This window comes from Priapulus caudatus, unplaced genomic scaffold, assembly GCF_000485595.1.
Source record: "Priapulus caudatus unplaced genomic scaffold, Priapulus_caudatus-5.0.1 Scaffold136, whole genome shotgun sequence".
Lineage (NCBI taxonomy): Eukaryota > Metazoa > Priapulida > Priapulimorpha > Priapulimorphida > Priapulidae > Priapulus > Priapulus caudatus.
Window position 1 is genome coordinate 212,415 of NW_014577197.1, and position 21,451 is coordinate 233,865.

The following is a 21,451-nucleotide window of genomic DNA, read 5'->3' on the forward strand; positions in this document are numbered from 1 at the left end:
TAAAATTATATAGTATTTCTTTATTAGTGTAGTACAAACACACCAACAAACACTATTTGTTATGGAGTTTTTCTTATGATTTTATCAAAACACATATCAGGAGCTCGTGTACTCCTGATTCTACATATGGATATAATACATCATCAATACAAAGTTACAGCATAATTGCTGCTGTAATACATTAGATTTTTTTCAATGACCCTCTGATCGAAATCACCACTCCATGATGTTGTAAATCAACATCATAGATATATCCATTGCAACTCAGTTTGATTAACCAGACTTTTTTATTATATAATTGTCACCAGTGAAATTAGAAAATACACGTAATAAACACCAATCTTCCATCTTTGACACATTTTGATATGTATAACGCAAACATGCATTGCAAACATGCTGCTCTCTTTGTAGCCACCCGTTCTTCTATGTAAAAGTGTAGATTTAGACGACAATTATAGAACGATAGGGAAAAAATGTTTCCTAACATCTTTACGTAAAAATGAGATTTCTTGACAAGTATATTAGATATATATATATATATCTATATTTGATATTGCCATTAGATGCAATATTATTCTAGAGCCTAATTAAATTCTTGCTTACAAACACACAACAAATAGTTAAATGATTATAAATCAAACACCAACAATATAAACACAGTACATTCTCTAGTAAAGGAAATGTTTTATAACCACATGTTTCTTCACATGGTGATCAATGTGATTCAGTGTTAATTTAGTAAAGCTATGACATTAGTAGAGACAATAGTATAGTAGCAGCAGAATAGTAGAAAATAAATCTCAGTCGCACTGTGACAGACTAAGAAACTTTAATATATTTTTTCGGCAGCTGTAGCCAAGTGGCATTGTAATAGGGCGTGTTCGAAAAAACATTGCTTAGCAACAATGTGCCGCAAAGTCGACAACTTGGAAAGAAAAACACGTATAAACCGGTCTAACTTGACCGATCTAGCAACAATATCCGAGGCGGAGTGGAGGGAGCTTTAGCTTGCTCAGCCAGATAGCTCGACTGCACTGTAGGCCAGAATGCAGAAGCAGAAATCACAGTAGGTAGTCCATGCAGCCTTCGTTAAGGTAATCGTTCTTCGTCTGCGTTCACCCGGTGTAGTTGACACTGGCGCCCCCTTGCGTCGACGGCAGTGGCTGTAACAGCGCGCGTCTCTCGTCGTCGTCGTCGCTGGCGACCGAAGCGGTGGATTCGGACGCGTCCCGCGAGGTGGCGTCGGCGTGCAGGCGCCGCACCTCGTCCACGCGACGCTTTTCCCGCCGGCTGCGATTCAGAACGCCTCCCTGCGGGACGAGACGGGCGAGCGGTGACGATATCGGATTATCAAGTACAGCATACGTACCGCAGTGATGGCTCACCTCGCATGTGGAAGGTCAGGGGTTCAACTCCCGGCCGGGTTATACCAAAGACTTGAAAATGGTACACACAGCTTCTCTGCTTAGCATTCAGCAAATAGAGATAGAGCGTGGCAAGTTAACTCGCAGTGCTACCAGTGGACTAACCCCCTACTGTAGCATTTACTGTGAAAGCAGCTGCGGGGCCTCAGGGTTATTGAAACGGAGATAAGCACTGTCCTATGCGCCATATAGGCGCGGGAAGGATTTAACTAACTAACTTAACTAAGTACAGCATACAGATACAGCGTAGATCATCTGATACAGCAAGTCGCAATACGCTTCTTGGCCCCCGTGTTGGTGAAGGCCGGGGAATTCCACAGAATGACCAGAACTCGCCACGGTGAACACGCGAGCTGGGAGCGGTGACAACGTCGACACAACAGGAACCTGTGCAGGAGTCAGTGTGTCCCGCCCACCGTGTGATTTAGTAATTGTGTCTTTCTACAGTGACCTACCTTTCGCTTGTCATTGATGTTTAGGAGCAGAGTAGTGACCACACACAGCAATGTGTTTCCTAGTAGGAATATCATCACGTACTTCCACCTCTTCAAGGTCTCCTCACTAGATAGGCTAAATAAAGTAAAATAAAACCATATACATTGAAAATTTCATTATACATAGTCGTTACAGTGTTCACAAACAAATTAAAATCGGTAGCTGTTCTCAATGTACAGTTATTATATACCCTGTAGTGTATGTACATTATTCTGCATTCATATGACCATAATTTGCTTCTTAATACGTTTAGTAATTTTAGCTGCTATATTGGCATTCCTATGCCGTTGCCAGCACAATTTCTCGTATCAGGAAAAGTGAGGTATGAGGGATTTTAATCAACTCTGCAGTGTCATGTCTACATTTTATATGCAAACACATAATAATAACAATATAACATAATACATATTAATAAAACTACACTTACGTTTCATTCTTTCCTAAAATCGCTCCCACAATGACATTAGAAATTCCTATTCCCACCATCTGTATAGATGTCGTAATACCCATAGCCGTGCCAACATACGCCTGCCCAACAACTAGCGGAATAGAAGGCCACATGCTTGCCTATAAAGAAATAGAAATATATCACTCATTAAGGGTGTATCTCATTCGATTGGCGTTTGGGAAGGAGAATGAGAGGAGCTATTGTCATGTCATTGTTAAGTAAAACATGATCCCAAGTGTTAAGCGGGGGACACACCATGCGAATTTATTCACACGTCCGCAGCGATTGTAAAATCGCAGTGAAATACGCATGGTGTATCTGCTCAAGCGTGGGCGAATTCAAACGTTTGATATTTTCGCTGCGGATGTGAGGAGGTGTGGAAGTGCGAATAAATTCGCATGGTGTGTCCCAGGCTTTAAGCAGCCGATTGTTATAATGCAGCGAACAATTGATCAGTATGCTAATCACGTGACCACATGACTGTTGGAGCCATGGTGGAGCAGTGTGGCGCCAGTAGATCGCGTGTAGTGTATACGCTGCGGACGTGCGAATAAATTTGCATGGTGTGTGCGCTCAATTATCGCATGCGGGGGCGAATATTTTCGCTGCGATTTTCGCTGCGGATATGATCGCCGCAGATGTGCAAATAAATTCGCATGGTGTGTCCCAGGCTTTATACATTCAAACAATGTCTTCTCATAGCTATAGGACGTGTGCACTGACGTGATTATTATAAATCACACATTTGAGTTTATGTAGCCAATTATACTTACTGCAGCAACAGAATAAGTTACTCCCAGCCACAGCATGACTGCCAGTGGATAAACATTGCTGAAAGCTAGTAGCCCAAACACTGGGATTGATAACAAGGCACAGGCCATTGCCAGGATACCACGCTTGCCCACAACATCCTGTAATACACAACAGCACGCTGCAAAATATGTTGCACATCGGTTCATATACTATCGTACAAAATAATTACATAACGACTAGGGTCACTGTTAATTATATATAGTGGTCATCATTATTTAAACGTGTATCTGTAAAAATCACAGTCAATTATGAAAGATATAAACTAACGACGAGTCCACCAATGAGAGGTATAAAGAACATTAATAAAAAGCACAACAAGTGCCGCAGAGCGACAGCGCTCACCTGACGGCAGGTGTTCGGATGCTAAACTCACTGGCAAACGAATGAAGAGCACCCTCAGTTTAATATTAGCAAAGCGCCCTAACCTGTAGGGTTAAAAACTCCTACTTTAACCTCTCCAGTCTTTCCCCTTGCCTCTATTGTCTGTCGCTCAGTCGCGTTTTTCTTCTGCCGCCCTCAGCTATCTTTCCAGCCGTCTTTCTACACTATCCCACCCCTCTATCCCTCAGCAAACTATATTACGCAGTTGTCATCAGTCCGTACTGCACGCCTGACACGGTGATTGCGCATGCGCAATATCTCTCAAGAAGAAGAAGAATTTGCAAATATCATGCATTTAATATGAAGAGGAATTATCCTAGCATAGATTTCTATGATAACATTCGATCAGTAGACCTCACGTAAGAAATTGAAAGAAGACCTTGCATGTAAGGTGCCCGCTTCATATACCAGTCAATACACAATCTGGCTACATTAGTGTTTTAGCGCATGCGCAATATCTCACCAGAGAACTTATATTTTGTGATGATTAAGCATTTACTATGGTTAGGGGGTATCTCAGCATAGATTTATGTAATAACTTGTTATCAGTAGACTTATGTTTATAATTAGCAAAGCGCCCTAGCCTGTAGGGTTAAAAACTCCTACTTCATCCGCTCCCGACTTTCCCCTTGCCCCCATTGCCTTTCCCCCAGCCTCCTTCTTCTTCTACCGCCCCTCGGATATCCTTCCTGCCACCTGTCCACAGTATCCATCACCAAGCTATATTACGCAGTTTTCCTCAGTCCGTACTGCACGCCTGAAACGGTGCTTGCGCATGTGCAACCTCTGCTGAGAAGAAGAATATTTGGCAAAAATCATGAATTTAATATGAAGAGGAATTATCCTAGCATAAATTTCTATGATAATATTCCATCAGTAGATCTCACATAAGAAATAGAAAGAAGACCTTGCATGTAAGGTGCCCGCTGCATATACCAGTCAGTACACAATCTGGCTACGTTGGTGTTTTAGCGCATGCGCAAACCCTCCAGTCCTTCCCTTTGCCTCCATTGTCTGTCGCTCAGCCGCGTTTTTCTTCTGCCGCCCTCAGCTATTTTTCCAGCCGTCTTTCCACACTATCCCACCCCTCTATCCCTCAGCAAACTATATTACTCAGTTGTCATCAGTCCGTACTGCACGCTTGACACGGTGATTGCGCATGCGCAATATCTCTCTCGAGAAGAAGAATTTGCAAATATCATGCATTTAATATGAAGAGGGATTATCCTAGCATAGATTTCTATGATAACATTCGATCAGTAGACCTCACGTAAGAAATAGAAACAAGACCTTGCATGTAAGGTGCCCGCTTCATATACCAGTGAGTCAGTACACAATCTGGCTACGTTAGTGTTTTAGCGCATGCGCAATATCTCACCAGAGGAGTTATATTTTGCGATGATTAAGCATTTAATATGGTTAGGGGGTATCTAAGCATAGATTTATGTAATAAATTGTTATCAGTAGACCTGTGTTTATAATTAGTAAAGCGTCCTAACCTGTAGGGTGCAAAACTCCTACTTCAACCCCATCAGTCTTCCCCCCTTGCCGCTCGCATCAGGCCATATTTTTGCCTCTCGCTCAGCCACGTTTTTCTTCTACCGCCCTCAGCTATCTCTCCAGTCGTCTTTCCACAGTATCCCACCCCTCTATCCCGCAGCAAGCTATATTACGCAGTTTTCCTCGGTCCGTACTGCGCGGCTGAAACGGTGCTTGCGCATTCGCAATATCTACCGAAAAAGAAATGAAGTATTTTGATGCGGGAAGAAAATTAAGAAATAACATGCATTTAATCTATGAAAAGGAAATATCCTAGCAAATAGATCCCCTATGAAATAACATTCATCATAAAGACCTCACTTAAGAAATAGGAAGAAGCGAAGGACCTGCATGTTAAGCGTGCCCGCCCTGCTACACAGAAGTCAGTACAACAATCTGGCTACTTAGTGGTTAGCAGCAATCGCAAACATAAATCAGGAGCCGGAGAAGTTATATTTTGTGAGTTAAGGCATTTAATATGGTTAGGGGTATCTCAGTGGAAGAACAAGCTTTAATGTAATTACTTGTTGTATCAGTAGACCTGTGTTTATGATTAGCAAAGCACCCTAGCCTGAAGGGTGCAAAACTCCTACTTCAACCACTCCCGACTTTCCCCTTGCCCCCATTGCCTTTCGCCCAACTCCTTCTTCTTCTACACTGCCCATCGGAATATCCTTCCTGGCCACCGTGCCCGACAGTAATCGTCATCACCACAAGCATAGCCTTTACGGCCAGTTCCTCAGTGTCCGTACTGCCCGCTTGAACGGTGCTTGCGCATGCGCAACTCTCCTGCAGAATAAAGAATATTTTGCAAATACATCCGATTTATATATGAAGAGGGATTATCCTAGCATAGATAATCTACCTGAGTAAACATTCCCTACAGTGAGATCTCTACGTAAGAACATAAGCAAACCTTTCATGGAAGGTGCCCGCAGCATATACCAGTTCAGTACATTTTTCAATCTAGGCACGTACCGTAGTGTTTTGCACAGCCGCAGATACTCACAGAGAAGGAAGTTATATTTGCAGTGTAATGCTAAGGCATTAATATGTGGCGGGGTATTTCAGGCAAGTAGCTGATGTAATAATGTTGGTATCAGTAGACCTGTTTTTATTATTAGCATAAGCGCCCTAGCCCGTAGGTGGCAAACATCCAATTTCCAACCCCATCCAGTCCTTCCCCTTGCCTTCATTGTCTCTCGCTCAGACCACGTTTTTTCTTCTAACCGCCCTCATCTATCTTTCCATTCGTCTTCTCCACACTCTATCCCACTTCCTCTATCCCTCTGCAAGCTATATACGCAGTTTTCATCATCCGTCACTGCACGCCTGAACGGTGATTGAGCAATGCGCATATCCTCTAAAGAAAATTATTTCGCAAATTATATGCATTTAATAATAAGAGGAGTTATCTAGCATAGACTTCTATGATAACATCTATTAGATAGAACGTGCGTACAAAATAGGAAGAAGATCTTGCATCTAGGTGGCCGCTGCATATGTACCAGTTAGTAACAATCCGGCTAAGTTAGTGGTGTTAGCACATGCGCAATATCTAGCCGGAAGTAGTTATGATTCTGTGATGATAAGGCATGTTAATATTGTTAGGGTGGTACCAAGCAATATGCATGCTAAGGACGAGTCGACAAAGCTTATCATAAATCGATTTAAGTTAAGCCTAGATATTCTCAGTCATCTGACAGAATGATACCTCCTCGTCTCTCCTCGTTAAAGAGCTATAACAAAGCTCGATGCCAATCACACGTATTCACACGCCGCTCCCAAGTGATCTTCGCCACTGGCTTGCCTCACCATTAGTCAATCCGTCGCACATCAGCTCCTTCTTCTGTTGCACTCCTAGACAGTGAATCGGAGGAGCGATGGCGCCGGGAGTCCCGTCTAGGTCTGCACCAGTACTAACGCTATCTCCAGTCTGCTTTCCACAGTATTCCCACCCCCATATAATTCACGCCGGCGAGCAGAGGACACTAATGTATAATTGTATTGATTCAGGTTTCGTCTCAGTCCGAGGGCGACACTGCACGTGAGAACTAACGCGTACGGGATTGCATCTTAGTTAGCGTCAGGAGGAACTTGTCAACGCGACAATTCTCTCTTCGGGGAATACAATATTTGCACAAATCCAAAAAAATCGCGTTTCAAATAAAAGAAGGAGAGGGATATAACTAACAATACCTAGTAATATTAAACAATAAATTCAGCAATCTAATAATGTATATAATTAATCATTTTCCACAGTAGACCTTCACTTAAGAATAAGAAAAGACCTTTGCAATGTAATCGTGCCCGCTGGCATACTGTTGACATAACATAAGTATGTGCTCTCTACTTTGTTAAAAATAGGATAATATATTACAACCAATTTGTAAATTAACTAAGCACAGCGCCGAGATAACACGTCTACTAATATCGAAATAACAAAGCTTGTAACATACTGATAAACTATATTTATTTTAATATTATTATAATTCACACACCAGTAATAAAAAAATCAATAGATCAGAACACAATTTATCTTATTGAGTAGCATAAGAGAAAAACAACACCAACAAGCCACACAGATATGTTGTATGGAGTAGATTCTTATGATTTATCAAAAGGACATGACACCAGTAAGATCCTCGATACGAGCCTCGATTCACTATCAATGATGACAAATAATAACTCAGATCAATGAACAAAAGAATAACAAGCATAGATTGCTGCCCTGGCGCGTAATACATGTTAGTGATTTTTTTGACCATGATAGGACGGCGACTAGTCACCTGGAGTGAACAACGACCGATTGAGGGGATACGGTACGTGTGGGACAAGGTGATGGGGCAGGTGAGGGGGAAAGGTACGTGTGGCGACAAGTGAAGGGCACATGAGATGTTAGCGATAACATAGCGATCGAACATGGAGATGAAGAGGCACACATATCGCAGACTCAGATTGGTGATATTAACCGCATTGAAGGGACCGGTACGTGTGGACAGGTTGAGGGGACAGTACGTGTGGCACCTATTGTAATTGAGTACATAGGTACGTGTGGGACAGGTAGTTGTACACCGGAAAAGTGGAGTAAATTCGGAAAATTAGCTAGCAAATCAAAACGAGCCGAATCGGACCATAGCTTCGACCACAGTCTTGATATGTACTAACGCAAACAATGCGTGGGCACATCAGAGACATGTAGGGGGACACTGGCTACGTCGGGGTACGCCGACAGGTACCGTGCTGGGGAAAGGTGAGCGTGGACAGGTCTAACTGTAGAGAGTGTAGCTTTAGACGACAATTATAGAACGATAGGAAAAAATTGTTCTAACATCTTTTACGTAAAAATGAGATTTCTTACAATATATAGATATATATATATATATCTATATTTGATATTGCCATTAGATGCAATCCATTATTCTAGAAGCCCTGAATTAACAATTCTTGCTTTACAAACACACAACAAATAGTAAATGAATTATAAACAACACCAACAAGATCACGTAATCACAAGGTAATAAAATTACTATAAGCTATCACAATAAGAGGATAATGCTAAATTATTATAAACACATGTCTACTTCCACATGAGTCGATACATATGTGTGATTGATGTCCCTAATTATTTAAAGTGCTCTAGTTATAAACTCTCATGACATTTTAGCATAGAAGAGCATATGACAGAGGTATGGTCAGCAGAGCAGAAATAAATGAAGACATTAACAGAACCACTCAGTCCCGAAACCGCTGACAAGATAAGAAACTTAATATATTTTTTCGGCAGCTGTAGTGCCCAAGTGGCTATCTGAATATAGACATGGTCGTGTAGTGACACAAAAAACACTACAGACTGCAGTGCAAACAGATGTCGAGCAGACAGTGGCAGCATAGCCTGAAATCAAGCCGTTCTTGGAAATCAGGAAAAACAGCAGGGCGGCGCAACTGTCGTATAAACCGCCTGTCTTTCGATCTATAGCTTCGCACCGATCTAGCGATAAAATATCCGACGCACGGCCGAAGCTGGAGCGCGAGTAGCCTTTGAGCTATTAGCGCAACAACGATAGCTCGACTGCAGCTGTAGGCCAGAATGCAGAAGCAGAAATTGTCCACAGTAGGTAGTCGCAGCGGGCGCAAGATTATGCCCGGGTAGGCAGCGTAATCGTTTTTCTGTATTCTGACAGCCGTTTGCCACTTCCCATCCACTGGCAAGAGGTTTCGCGGAATGTCAGCATTGTCGACAGTCCTTCGTCTGTGATTAGTCGGCGCTGACACGATGTACGTGTTCATCGCGCGACCTGGGTCTGCCACGAACAGATCCTACCCTTTCCGGCGAACGCAAGCGCTTGTATAATAGCGACAAGTCAACACTGGCGTTCGTTCACGTCGTCGTGCTCCAATGATGTCTACCCTGCTGAGTGTCAGCCACACTACGAGAGAATGCGGGGCATGGTGAATTCCCGGACGCGTCCGGAGGTGGCGGTCCGAGTGCCAGTAATGGATCCGTGCGCCGCCCGCACCCTCGGCCACGCGAGCCGTTTTTTCACCCATCAAATGCGGCTCTATGAGCCGGGCGATTACAAGACAGCCTCCCTGCGGGACAGACGGGCCGAGCGGTGACGATATCGACTTACAAGTACAAGATAACGTACCGGATTCCATAGCTGCGCAGCGCGCTGACATGGCTCACCTATCAGCGTCGAGTCAGAGGTTATCAGGGGAGCTGCATACTCCCTCGCCCGGTTATACAAAGACTTGAAAATGTAAACACACAGCTGCTCTGCTGCTACTTCAGGCAGAGAGTGAATAGCGCCTTGCCGAGCGTGGGCAAGTAACTCGCCCAGGGAGACTACATTGGAGCCGGACAACCACGCATACCTGAGTCCGCATTTACTGGTGAAACAGGCTGCAGCCGCCTTCAGGTGTTACTGAGGAATACTGAGAATGCTAGACTACAGCACTTGTCCTGATCGGCACCATACACTAGCTTGCGCCCGGGACTAAGGAGTATCTAACCTAACTTAACTAAGTACAGCAACAGATCTGTCTCACCAGGCCGTTGCGAAGTAGCATCATGTCTACTATCTCGCAGAGCGTCCACGAAACAGTCATGAATAATAAGACAACCTCCTAGTAGGCTTCCTCTGTCACCCGCCTGAGAAGAGAACGATTTTACGCATGTATTGGGAATAATACAATGCATCCACGAATGACCAGAACACTGCTGCGGCACGCCATCAAAAGCACTGTCACTAAACAAGCGCACCAGCAGCACGTTAATTAATCTTGATGCCTCAGAGAAAAAGTCTGGTGCATCATTTATGCTAGTTAAGGCGATTACTGAACACCAACGAGGGAACCCTGATGGACACTTAGATGAGGATCAAGTATAGCTGACTCACTCGCCTGACCTCAGTCCTATTTATTATATAGTCTCCGTAAGTCGTTAGCCCTAATTGATTCTAACCTTCTTTTCGACTGACGATCGTGCAGCGAAAGCGTATTGAGCGAGTGAGCGAGCAGCAAATGTCAACTAATATTATGAAGTGTATGAAATTCACCTATCTCACGAATGATAGCTAGCCACCTCTACAGCACCCTTGAACGTGTCATCTTGAGATCTCATGAGACACGCTCTCAAAATCCCGCGAGACTGTGCTGAGCCGATGAAGCAGTTAGTAGATCATGTTCGATCAACACTATAGAGCTTTCGCGAAGCAAGACAGAATAAACAGAATACGTTGATCTATTGCGCTATACAGAGTTATATTAGATGCCAGATGTATTAACACAGAATTAGAAAACAGACAGTAAGGAGTGCCTCTATTATAGAAGTTCTGAATACTACAATGCTCGATCTATATCGTTTCGCTGAGCCTGTATACATCTCTATCACAGTGTATGCTCTCGCCCCTTGCAAGCGACACGTCATAGAGACAGCGAGAATATAAACATTGAAACACACCCACCCAGAGGTACCAGTCGAGGTAGATCAAGGTTGTTGTGCACGAGCCATATATGAAATAGAGGTGTCCTATGATAGTACGGACAAACAATGAGAGCACACGAATTATATACAGCGAGCATTACTGACAAAACACCAATTATTTGTCAAATATATTCGAGTTTTACGTGTATTACTCCATAGAGTATGCTGGAACATGTTAATAGACTAGTTACCCTCCAAGACAAAGCTGTGCACGAGTACCTGGTTGTACTACACAGAGCCATTCAATGATTACCCGACAACATCTATCTTAGCTAACACCCTACATAATAGCAGCACCCTTAGGTACAGCTTATGATGCTGCTGAAAAGCTTAGCTAGAGCCGTTACACCAGTATTGCTATGTCTTTGCGAGCTATGAATGAAATACAAGTAGTACAATCTTAACGAGCGAGTATCACGGTGAAAACGCAGAAGTGAGTGATCTTAACGCGATGTAAAATGCACTAATCTGACATACGCTATGATCTATTTGTTCTTAGATTAAATTAAAATAATGTCAAACACATAAATCATTCAATTAAGAGAAAAGTATAATATGGAAGGTGGCGTACGATTAAGAAACTACTTCATACTGAGAGAGAGGAATCACTACTGCCTTTCCATCTTCTGTATCCTACTAGAGGGAGAGCGCACTTCTCCTCCAACACATGATAATTAAGATAATATCCCTTTATTCACCACGATCTCCAACGCATTCTGCTAAAAGCAGGAGCCATGCCTGTGGGCGAGGTAAAATGACGACTAGATAGGGAGTCCAACGCAATCAGAGGCCAGCTGCACTCGATGATGCCAACATTACCCGTCTCCTCTCGAGATAGACCAAAAGGTACAGATGAGCACTACTGACTCCTTAGCGCATTACGTCACGAATGAGGCAGACATATATTAGGACAATACACATCACCTCCATATAATTTCTTATCAACACATCTACTCGCACCTGAGCGTTTGGGAAAGGGAAGAATCAGAAGGACTACATAGTCTATGCTCCATATGTGTTCTTATAAACGAAAGAGAACACACAAATGTAGTGATTTCACGCGCAGACGATCATGTGTACATTTATCGCCGCCGATCTGACTAGGGCATACAAGCTACTCATTGGCAGTAAGTCAATCTTCCCTATCGTCTCGGCACAGCGTGATTGACGAGAGTCAGCATCTGGAAATATTCACCTCAGACATGATAAAGTCTACGTGACTTCGTACAATTTCTCCTTACCTTCACCGACCTTCACCCGCCGAGTGTGCCGAATCTCAAACACTATTCTGTATCCTGGAGTTTTTTCTCTACTTCACGCACTGTTTCCCTGTACACTGTGCGTGATGTGATGCAGGTGTGGGAACTTGCATGGTTAAATCCTATAATTCGCTCACTAGCGGTGTCCCCAGGCGTTAAGCACCGAATTGTTTAGACACAAGGCACTATAGTCGAAATCAATGAATCATTGTGTCTATCGAAGAATACAGCACACCGTTGACGGCAACGCCATGCTAACTCAGCTTGTGCAGCCATCGTGGAGCAGTGTGGTCACTCTGCGAGACGATGAGCATGTCAGCGCAAGTGATGCAGTTGTATCCCCCTGCGGAGAGAGAGAGAGCGGTATTTTTTGCAAAGATTCGTGCCTTGTGATGTCTACGGCAAAACCTATTGTATCGCTAAAGGTAGTGTTACCTACATCTTATGGTCCAACTATTTATGTCGAGCCGTTATCTTAATGTGTCATAGAGTCCACATAGAAACATTCACATTCAGTATAGAGCGACATTAGATCTTTTCGCGCACCATGGTCCAAAAGTGTATAAAAATACTAGTATTCGATATAGTATTACATAACCCGGCGTTGGTTCGATGATTCCTGATGATGCTATGAGTAAAAGATGAATGTCTCATCTCCGTTGTCGCACTTCTAATGTCTTCGCTTTTGGCGCATTATAACACACACCAAGCCCCAGTACAACGTGACGGTTCAACAAGGAGTACATCACTGGGCTAATCTATAGTGATCAGAGACTCTTAAGACAGTGAGAGTTGGATCTGCGAAGCAGGAGTATTGTGGCATTACGACCCTATATTGGAGAACAACAAGATGGGCATCTAACGCATAGGACCCCGCAGAAAGGAACGATAACTTATGATAATCTTTTCTGAGATGAATATACATTTAAAAATTGTTTTAGCGGCGGACATGTATCCCAGACAAATAGATTTCCCTCTTTAATTAAGTCACGTCTACATATGCGATATAAGTATCACTAGAGTATTTCAGTACAAGTCTTAGACTGGAAGAAAAACACATGCTTCGCGAGTGGTTAATAATTTCGTCGTGGGAGGGTTACAAAACCACATACTTCTATGGCGGCCCATCTGATTTCCGCGGAATCGGTGACGAACCGTCGTGGTTTGCTATTTCCCCGCGTGTTGTTATTTTCGCGATCGGGACCTGCCGTTCGGCTAATGAGAGCGCGTCCTTAACCGCGAAACCTTAACACGGCATCCTGCCGTTCGAAATATACCCTCATTCGCCCGTATACAGTATAACTATAAGCGAAATGATCAAGAATTCAACATACACTTTCTATACGTATTTCATAACTCCACTCCTGTTTTGCATGAATAAGAGGCGACACAGAATCTATCGCCAGCTTCCGGCCCGAAAAACGCACAAAACGGCCAGGCTATCGATCGCTCCCTCCTCCTCTCCGTGCTGTATCTACCTTTCAAATCCTCTATCGCTCAGTAGGCCCACTCTCTCGCGGCTCCCCTCAAGCAAGCTATTAATTGGTAAAGTTTGCGCAGCAGAGATCATCTTGCAAGAGGTAGCGTGGCACAGAACCACCTGACGTTCCATCCGGCGCTCTAACGCACACACGGTGGCGCGTCGAGGTCCGCGCCATGCGCAATAGCGGGCAATGCGCACGCGAGGAAAATCCGCAATTATATTTGCGCGAGTACAGCGTCTTGGATAAAGATTGTGGCAGCTCGGCGACTGGCACCTCGACGACACAGAAGCCTGAGGTGCACCGCGTAAAGCTGGCTAAGATCTGCACAGATATAAAATAAGACTAGGAGCTGGACCAGTAAGGCAGGCGATTGACAAGTTCCAGCAAACCTTAAGGGCGAAAAGCTGACGTGCCGCTCTTACTCAATGCGAGTGACAGGTGGCTGCGACACGACGCACTGTTCGTCCTGAGCTGCCGAGCCGCGATGCGAGCCGCACGCTGAAAAACAACGCGCTTGTCCGATCAGCGCATTCAGAAAAAGAAGGAGACTGCGCATGTGATTGCCATGGGTGTTCGTATAGCGCGCGTCGCGTCGGGCCCTGTCAGAGTCCGGCGGCATGGCTCGCCGGAGCAGCCTCTACAAGTGCGCCCTCGGCGTGGTTCCCGTATCCACCCGGAAGCCTTCGAGCGTGCGCGCGAGTGGGAAGACCACGCAATCTGGCCTCACGGCAGGTGGCGGACATCTAACCTTTAGGTGGTGTTGGACAGGCGGTGTTCGCAGGCCGTAGATGCGCCCAGCGTACACAGAATTAGGCATATCCTCACCTAGAGAGACGGACTTATATTTTCCGTGATTTGAATATACATTGAACAATCGGGCGACGACGTGGCCGATGAATGCAGAAGATTGGTCACAGCATAGCATTCTGCTACACGCAGTGCATGGAGAATGTAAAATCGCTCTTTAATCTTGGTGAGCACACACGCTCGCTGTATTCGCCTACACTGTAACTTAGCAGAGGGGCGGAAGAGCGACACGCAATGTATTACCCGTAGCCAAATTTTGATATAATTTTTAGTGAACGCAGAATAAGTTAATAATTACAACTCTTTTCGATAAATCAAAAAAGCCACCCAGTCCCCCTTACACATGACCCTGACCGAGTCATCGGAAAAGTGTCATCTACATTTAGGCTCCCCATGTCCCGCCATTATTTCTGTCACAAAACACCCCTGGGGAAAAGACCATGTGATCCCAATGTCGGGCCAAGGTGCAAGCCGGGGGAGTCAGGCCGATATTGGCAATTCGGGGCTAAATATTATCACACAATATCGGGCCAATATTACCTCGTTGCCAATGAGTTAACCCGATATTCGGGGCCAATATTGGCCTGGTGGGCATTATATTATCTACATATCTCTATATAATATATGCTATATATTCATATAATATAATGTATATATGTAATGCCTAATAATCCGCTCAAATGCATATACATAATGCTGATATTTACCCCCCTTAGACCGAATAATTCTGTCCCTGCATGATAACGTCGTTGATCTTAATCATCTCAAATCTTTCATTTCCAAATGATTCATATATCATATATAATATAGTATATATATATATATATAATATATATAGGAATAGCCTAGTAAGTAGTACTACTCAGTACACCGCTACGCGCCTCCGTCTTCCTCGTAGTATAGTATAAAAAATTGACGTTATTCTACACAAACAGCCTGTTGCAATATATTAATTATTTAAATATAGTCAATTAGTATTAATGTAGGCCTATGCATGCTATTCTGGCATATTTTTCCTATACTGCTATTATTTAGCCTATATGCTTATAAATACATATATACCACCTATATATATAATATATAATATAATCTTTTCATGTTGTCATCATTTTCACTCATGTTTATCATCATCTTGGTTGTTTTCATACGAATGTAACATAAAGAATTATCCATTGATTGAAAAATAGGCTCCGACTAGCTAGCACGTGACTCGTGAAACGTCACGTAAAAAAAAATATTTTTCGTGTAATTTCTTCGTACCAATTAGCTCCAATACGACTGTATCTATATACATATCACAGTATTTTATATAAATCTTCTTAAGTAATGGATCAAAGTTTTTTTTGCAACATGCAACATTTGAATAATAGAAATAAGTCGGCGTTTTCTTATTATTCATTTGAAAAATGTTTGTCGGGGGGTCACAGACCGGCAGAATTCAGCTTTACAGAGTGGTTGGAAGAATGGCGCTCTGCGCGTCACAGTCATGTTAAGGCGCGGCCTATGGCCCACTGCTACGCATGCGTCTCAAACAGAGAATTGCCTCTCAGACCTGTGATTGAGGAGCGCATTAAAATAGACACCGCCCTAAATCCGAAGCCGCATAACAGCTACCATGAACCGTGGAACGTGTACCTAACATCATATGGAGCGAATGATTGACGCCTTACATTTCATAAAATTCTAGCTATTATAGACCACCAGGCTAGCCTTAATCTCTGTGAAATTTGAGTCTATGAAGCAGCGATTAGCATCACTAATTAATTAGTCAAAATACTGCACGCTGCAGCCCTATGACCGTTGAAACGAAACGTTTCACGAATCCTATATTTCCCTTATCCCTCCAAAAATGGAAATAGGTGGGCGGGGTCTATTCCTTATCCTGCCATCACAGGTCGGAGCAATTCTCTGTTTAGACCGCATGTGGCAATGCTCTCCCCTCCAGATTAGATTAATAGAGAATCAGTGCTACACGCCCGTCATGATGGAGCCGGCTCCCAGTCAAAGTTTTTACAAAGGCAAGCTCAGTTACTAAGGTGTAGTAAGGCAGTACCAAATTTGGGCATACTTGACATTCAAAATTATTCAGCTGCCTCCAAGTGGTGACTGACCGATAAGCCAGGTCAAATGCTTTACACCCGGGCGGTGTAGGAGGTGCATGAGTCGGCTTCCGAGGTGGCGTTTGGCATGTGGCGAGCGAGGTATAGGAGCCGATATCTCACGCTAGGAGTACCTCGTCACTTGACAAGGCGTTGTCTGTTTTTAGATAGAGAGCAAAGAATTCTGCTTAATGAATACGCATATAAATTATTCCCAGACTCGCAGGCCCAAAGTACCGCACATATCCCAATGTCACGTCGTGATCCACTTCCAGCACAAATCCTCCCGTCTAGCGCGTCTTTAGCTTACCATGAGAGTGTGAAAATAGTTTAGTCCCACTCCGTACTATGTGAGCTCCGCATCTCGATTACCTTAGATATTGATTTTGGAATGAAGCCCTTATATACGGCGAATACTTTAATAATAAACATGTGAGTGTGACGAGCTAGCTTGGAGTCAATAAACCTTGAGACATAAACGCCGCGTCTAAGGCCGTTTCCCGCATACCCCTCCGCTCTACGTCGCGTACATAAGTCGATTAATTTTTGGCCACGTAAAAAGAGAATTTGTGCAACTGTATAACCTTGAAATATAGTTTAATATTCGAAAGCCAGAAGTTAAAATCTAAGCAATAAGGCTTAATATAAGAAACATTCCCAGCCAGTCGACATTATTCAAGGCGCATGCATTTGGAATATATTTATAGAAGAAGAGAGAACTGCATTATATGAGCGCATATATAACGAGTTGTAATGAACCGAGCGAGCGGCCACTGGAACCGTTACAAACACTAACAACCACCAGCCCAGCACCAATACACACCAAATCACCCTGGCTAGCGTATCAGCTTGTGCATGGGATATAGCCAACCTGCTGGCTGTATGCCCCAGGCTAGCTGGTCGCGCTAGAGCGTACTCGTGTGATTGTCCAAGGCGTGAGTATGGGAGGGTGGGGGAGAGTTTTGGACTACAAGAGTACTACAACAGTATATATATTTTAAAAATGGTTAGCGAGAAATCGATCCAACGTGTTCGCGCACATAGAATATAGTAGAGTTAGTCAGCTTTAAACTCACGTAAATAATGGAATTTGGTTCTTAAACCTGTATGCTATAATTAATTGCATAGGAATTCTAAACCAGCAATATCTAAAAAAGCCTTATAACCGATTTCAGAACACCCTGACAGCTACATCAATTTCAACACTATGAGGTGAAGAGTCGGTTCAACAGCAAGGACTGTAACGAAGTATACCCTGAACTAAATAACGTCGTAATAGTGTAGCGAGTAATGGACCATAGAACCAAAGCTAGTAGCGCAATGTAATGATTAGTTGTACAGCTACTAGTAGCAGTGTTTAGTAATCGATGTAATAGTAGTTGTACACTAGTAGCATGTAGTGTATTTTTGCTGGGAATCATTTAAATTATATATCATGTTTTTTATTGGTTTGTACCATTTCCCATCTTACCGACCCGATCTTCACAAAGAACTGGTAGACCGCTAAAGATTTTTTAGTGATTCGCCAGCTGGTTGATGGGTCCGGGATCTCGCGTATCGGATTCCTCGTTGAAGGCGGCCATTTCCAAACCCAACATTTCCCACCAATTCCACCCGACAGTGCCAGTCCCCCTGATCCTACGCTTAGGCCTCATCTCCCCTCTAACCGGCCGCTGGTGGGCTTATTCTTACGAAGCACCCTAAATTTCCCCCGCCTGCCCTGTTGTCCTGTAAAGTCACTAAAAAAACAGCAAAACCAGTGTTTACACGCAAAACCACCTAAGGTTTCATTTCATATCCTACAGAATGTCAATGTTCGCGACAAAATGACATCGTGTTCGAAAACCGCAACGCCTAAGTAAAGCCAATAGTCACCGGAAAAGCCACTGTTACCGAAGATAGGAATGAGTATTTACTGACTGAATTCGTATACTAAGAGAACAGGGCTGGGCATATCAAGCGTCGTATGAACTACAGAGACACATGTGTAGGTCGAGCTTAATTTAAGCACGTCCCGTATTCCCGAGCGGAAAATCTAGATTTCTTATGCGCGTAAACTACCAACGCGAATGCACAGCCCAAATGGCTGCATAAAAAATCAACGTATACTGCGCCGGGCCACGATGCCCAAGTGTTGCCGTAGTGGTTAGCCCAAAACCATAACAGTAAACTAATGTGCGAACGATTTTGCCCATCCCAGATGAGCAGAAAAACTAATCCCGAGTTTGCAAAAAGTAATTAGTGCATTCCAATTTCCATTGGCTCTAAAAATGAACGAAAAAACGTTAGTTACTTTATCCCTTAACTGGCAGGAAGCTGCACAAATCAATACAAAAGGGCTTCAGTAAAAGTAAATTTAAGCCAACCAATTCCAGCAGGTGGACAATTAATTACTTACAAGTTCGGAAGAGAAGCAAAAAAATCTCTTACGGAGAAAGAAAGACACTTAAACTGACTAACTGATGGAGCTACACTTGTAGTAAAAAATATATAGCGAGTCTGTAAAAGGTCCGCTCGACGGGCAACAATAAACCACATGAAAATATACACCCGGAGGAACATATCGAACAGTAACTCGAATTATACAAAAAACATCCTGGGTCAATAAACAGCAAATCTATAAGTTTGCGAGGTTAGCGCCGAACGACAAATATCTATCTTCCAAAACTCCAAAGACAAGAAGAAAGATTATAAATAAAATATCGCGAAATTAGAATTAATGGCAACCATATTATAACAAAAATTGTATCACCGGACATGTGTAGCGGGATAATCTCAAGCTTATTGAGCACTCTAAACTCACAGAATTGTGAACATAAACTCAAAAGGTGTCTAAATAAAATATAGAATACAAGAGATCTTAGCTACAACACGAAACTATTCGTGAGAAAATAAATTACAGCGAGTATAGCATTACAAGAGCCATCCAGCATCATTATACCCTACGTGCCGTGCTAAATGGCAAAGTACACCCCACAAAACAAGTGAACAGCGACCATCTACCATGACGCTTGGAATGCACCACACCGAGTGTACGCCGTCTTATCCACACACCCAGACTTATCGTCTGAAACCGCTGTCACTCTATCAGACCTTAGCTAACACAAAGCCACGTATCCTCCACTCCCTATTCTTCTTCTACACCAGCCCCCAGCTATCTTCCCTGCCGCTTCTTCCTCCAGCGTCACTTAGCCCCTCATCGCCATCTCCCCCTCAGCAAAGCTTATTGTAAAGTTTGGCCTCAGGGCTGCTCGTCACAAAATCGCTCATAAATATACAGGCGCACAACGTATGAAACGAAAAATCAGAGTATTTTCACCAAGCGTACGGCGCCCCGAACACGCGACCTAACTCAACAGATGGTCGCCTAGCGACTCTCATATAGCTCCCCCCTGCAGCAACACTCACTAGCCGTATACCCCGTAAGAGCAAGTGTGCGAAGGTAGCGAGGACCATGCGTCAGATATTTTGGCTTCTAACACCCACCACGACTGAGGCACAATACACACATCAATACTACTAAAAAAAATGCAAAACGGAAGGCAGCCTTACACCCCACTAGACACTCGAGGCTTAAGTATGAGAACACGCATATTCCGCACAAGTAAGATGGCATGTACGAAGGCCGAGCCACTTCAAATCATGTGTGAAAGCAGATTTTTATTAATTTCTAAGGAAGTGCAGATACGAGATTCTCTATCTGCGGGCATGAAGGTCCCCCGGCGCTGCCCGATTAAGTGCACACAACACGGCGCCAAACGAATCACCACCACAATAACATGAACTATGTCTACGTTTATCCTAGTTGGAATAAGCAGCATGTATAGCCGCTCTGAGAGACATTTTTTTTTAGCCACCCTGCGCATGTCTCACAATGTGACACAGCAGCTGTTAGGCTGTACTACGATTGGTGTAGAGTTGGAATATGAATGCTATCATGTCCTTTGAGTGAACATATTTCAGGCATTTGAGCGAATAAAAGTATCGGAGCTCACAAGCGAGCCTTGGTGAGCGACTAAATCACAACCTCAATAAGCACTATAAAGATTCCCTCACAGACTGACAGACTTGTATGAAATATGTCAGTACCATACTCTGAGCTTTGAATCAAGCTCTAGAAGCGAGGCAGAGTAGGCGCCCTAGCAAGTCGAGTAAGAAGAGGCTTAATAAAAGTAACAACTCAACCCTATATACCGCACACGCTACATGATAAGATCACCCTAGAGTACAGATTATCCTAAAGGCAAACGAGGAGTCGTAACCTTAAACCCCCTTGCCCCACTCACAGACTTGTTGTTCACCCCTGACCCACCGCTTTGGCGACATAGTTTGGGGGTGGCAACGATTCACTCATTCCTTGTGACGAATATCTATCAGTTATAAGTCCCCGACTGTCCACGACGCGATTGGGCCCTCCTCTCACTGTTTCATTTATGTCGACTAAGACAAATTGCGCATAAATCCATCTTCTAGCTTGAATCAAGGTGGCCGCCAAAAATTACTCCGCAGGCAACGCGCTAGATATCAAACAGTACACCACACACTGTCGCCAGCCGAACTTCGCGGTCGGCAATGAGAGCCCATTTTCTCAAGTCTCGCCACTGTTCAACTCACTACAAGATCTCATGCCTCACCACACCGATACGTCAACAGACAAGGGACTATCACATGTATCATAAGTATGGTGACACAACAGTGGTCGGCGTACGGCAT

The 21,451-nt window shown here is 43.7% G+C and overlaps 1 protein-coding gene and 1 long non-coding RNA gene across 3 annotated transcripts in view; both read right to left on the reverse strand.

The window, feature by feature from the left end:
• The window catches only part of LOC106806005 (major facilitator superfamily domain-containing protein 1-like), a 33,286-nt gene continuing 11,835 nt past the window's right edge, over positions 1-21,451 (reverse strand). For both annotated transcript variants that reach the window (XM_014807832.1, XM_014807831.1), the window contains 4 exons: positions 3,141-3,278; positions 2,347-2,486; positions 1,880-1,994; positions 1-1,310 (listed from right to left, as the gene is read on the reverse strand). In XM_014807832.1, the coding sequence (XP_014663318.1) occupies positions 1,116-1,310; positions 1,880-1,994; positions 2,347-2,486; positions 3,141-3,278 (588 nt within the window). In that variant the 3' untranslated portion in view covers positions 1-1,115. The remainder of the gene's footprint in view (positions 1,311-1,879; positions 1,995-2,346; positions 2,487-3,140; positions 3,279-21,451) is intronic.
• On the reverse strand, positions 11,562-16,365 carry LOC106806006. Its single transcript, XR_001393490.1, has 3 exons — positions 16,261-16,365; positions 14,983-14,988; positions 11,562-11,574 (listed from the first exon to the last, which is right to left on the reverse strand). It is a non-coding gene; the product is annotated as an uncharacterized LOC106806006 (long non-coding RNA).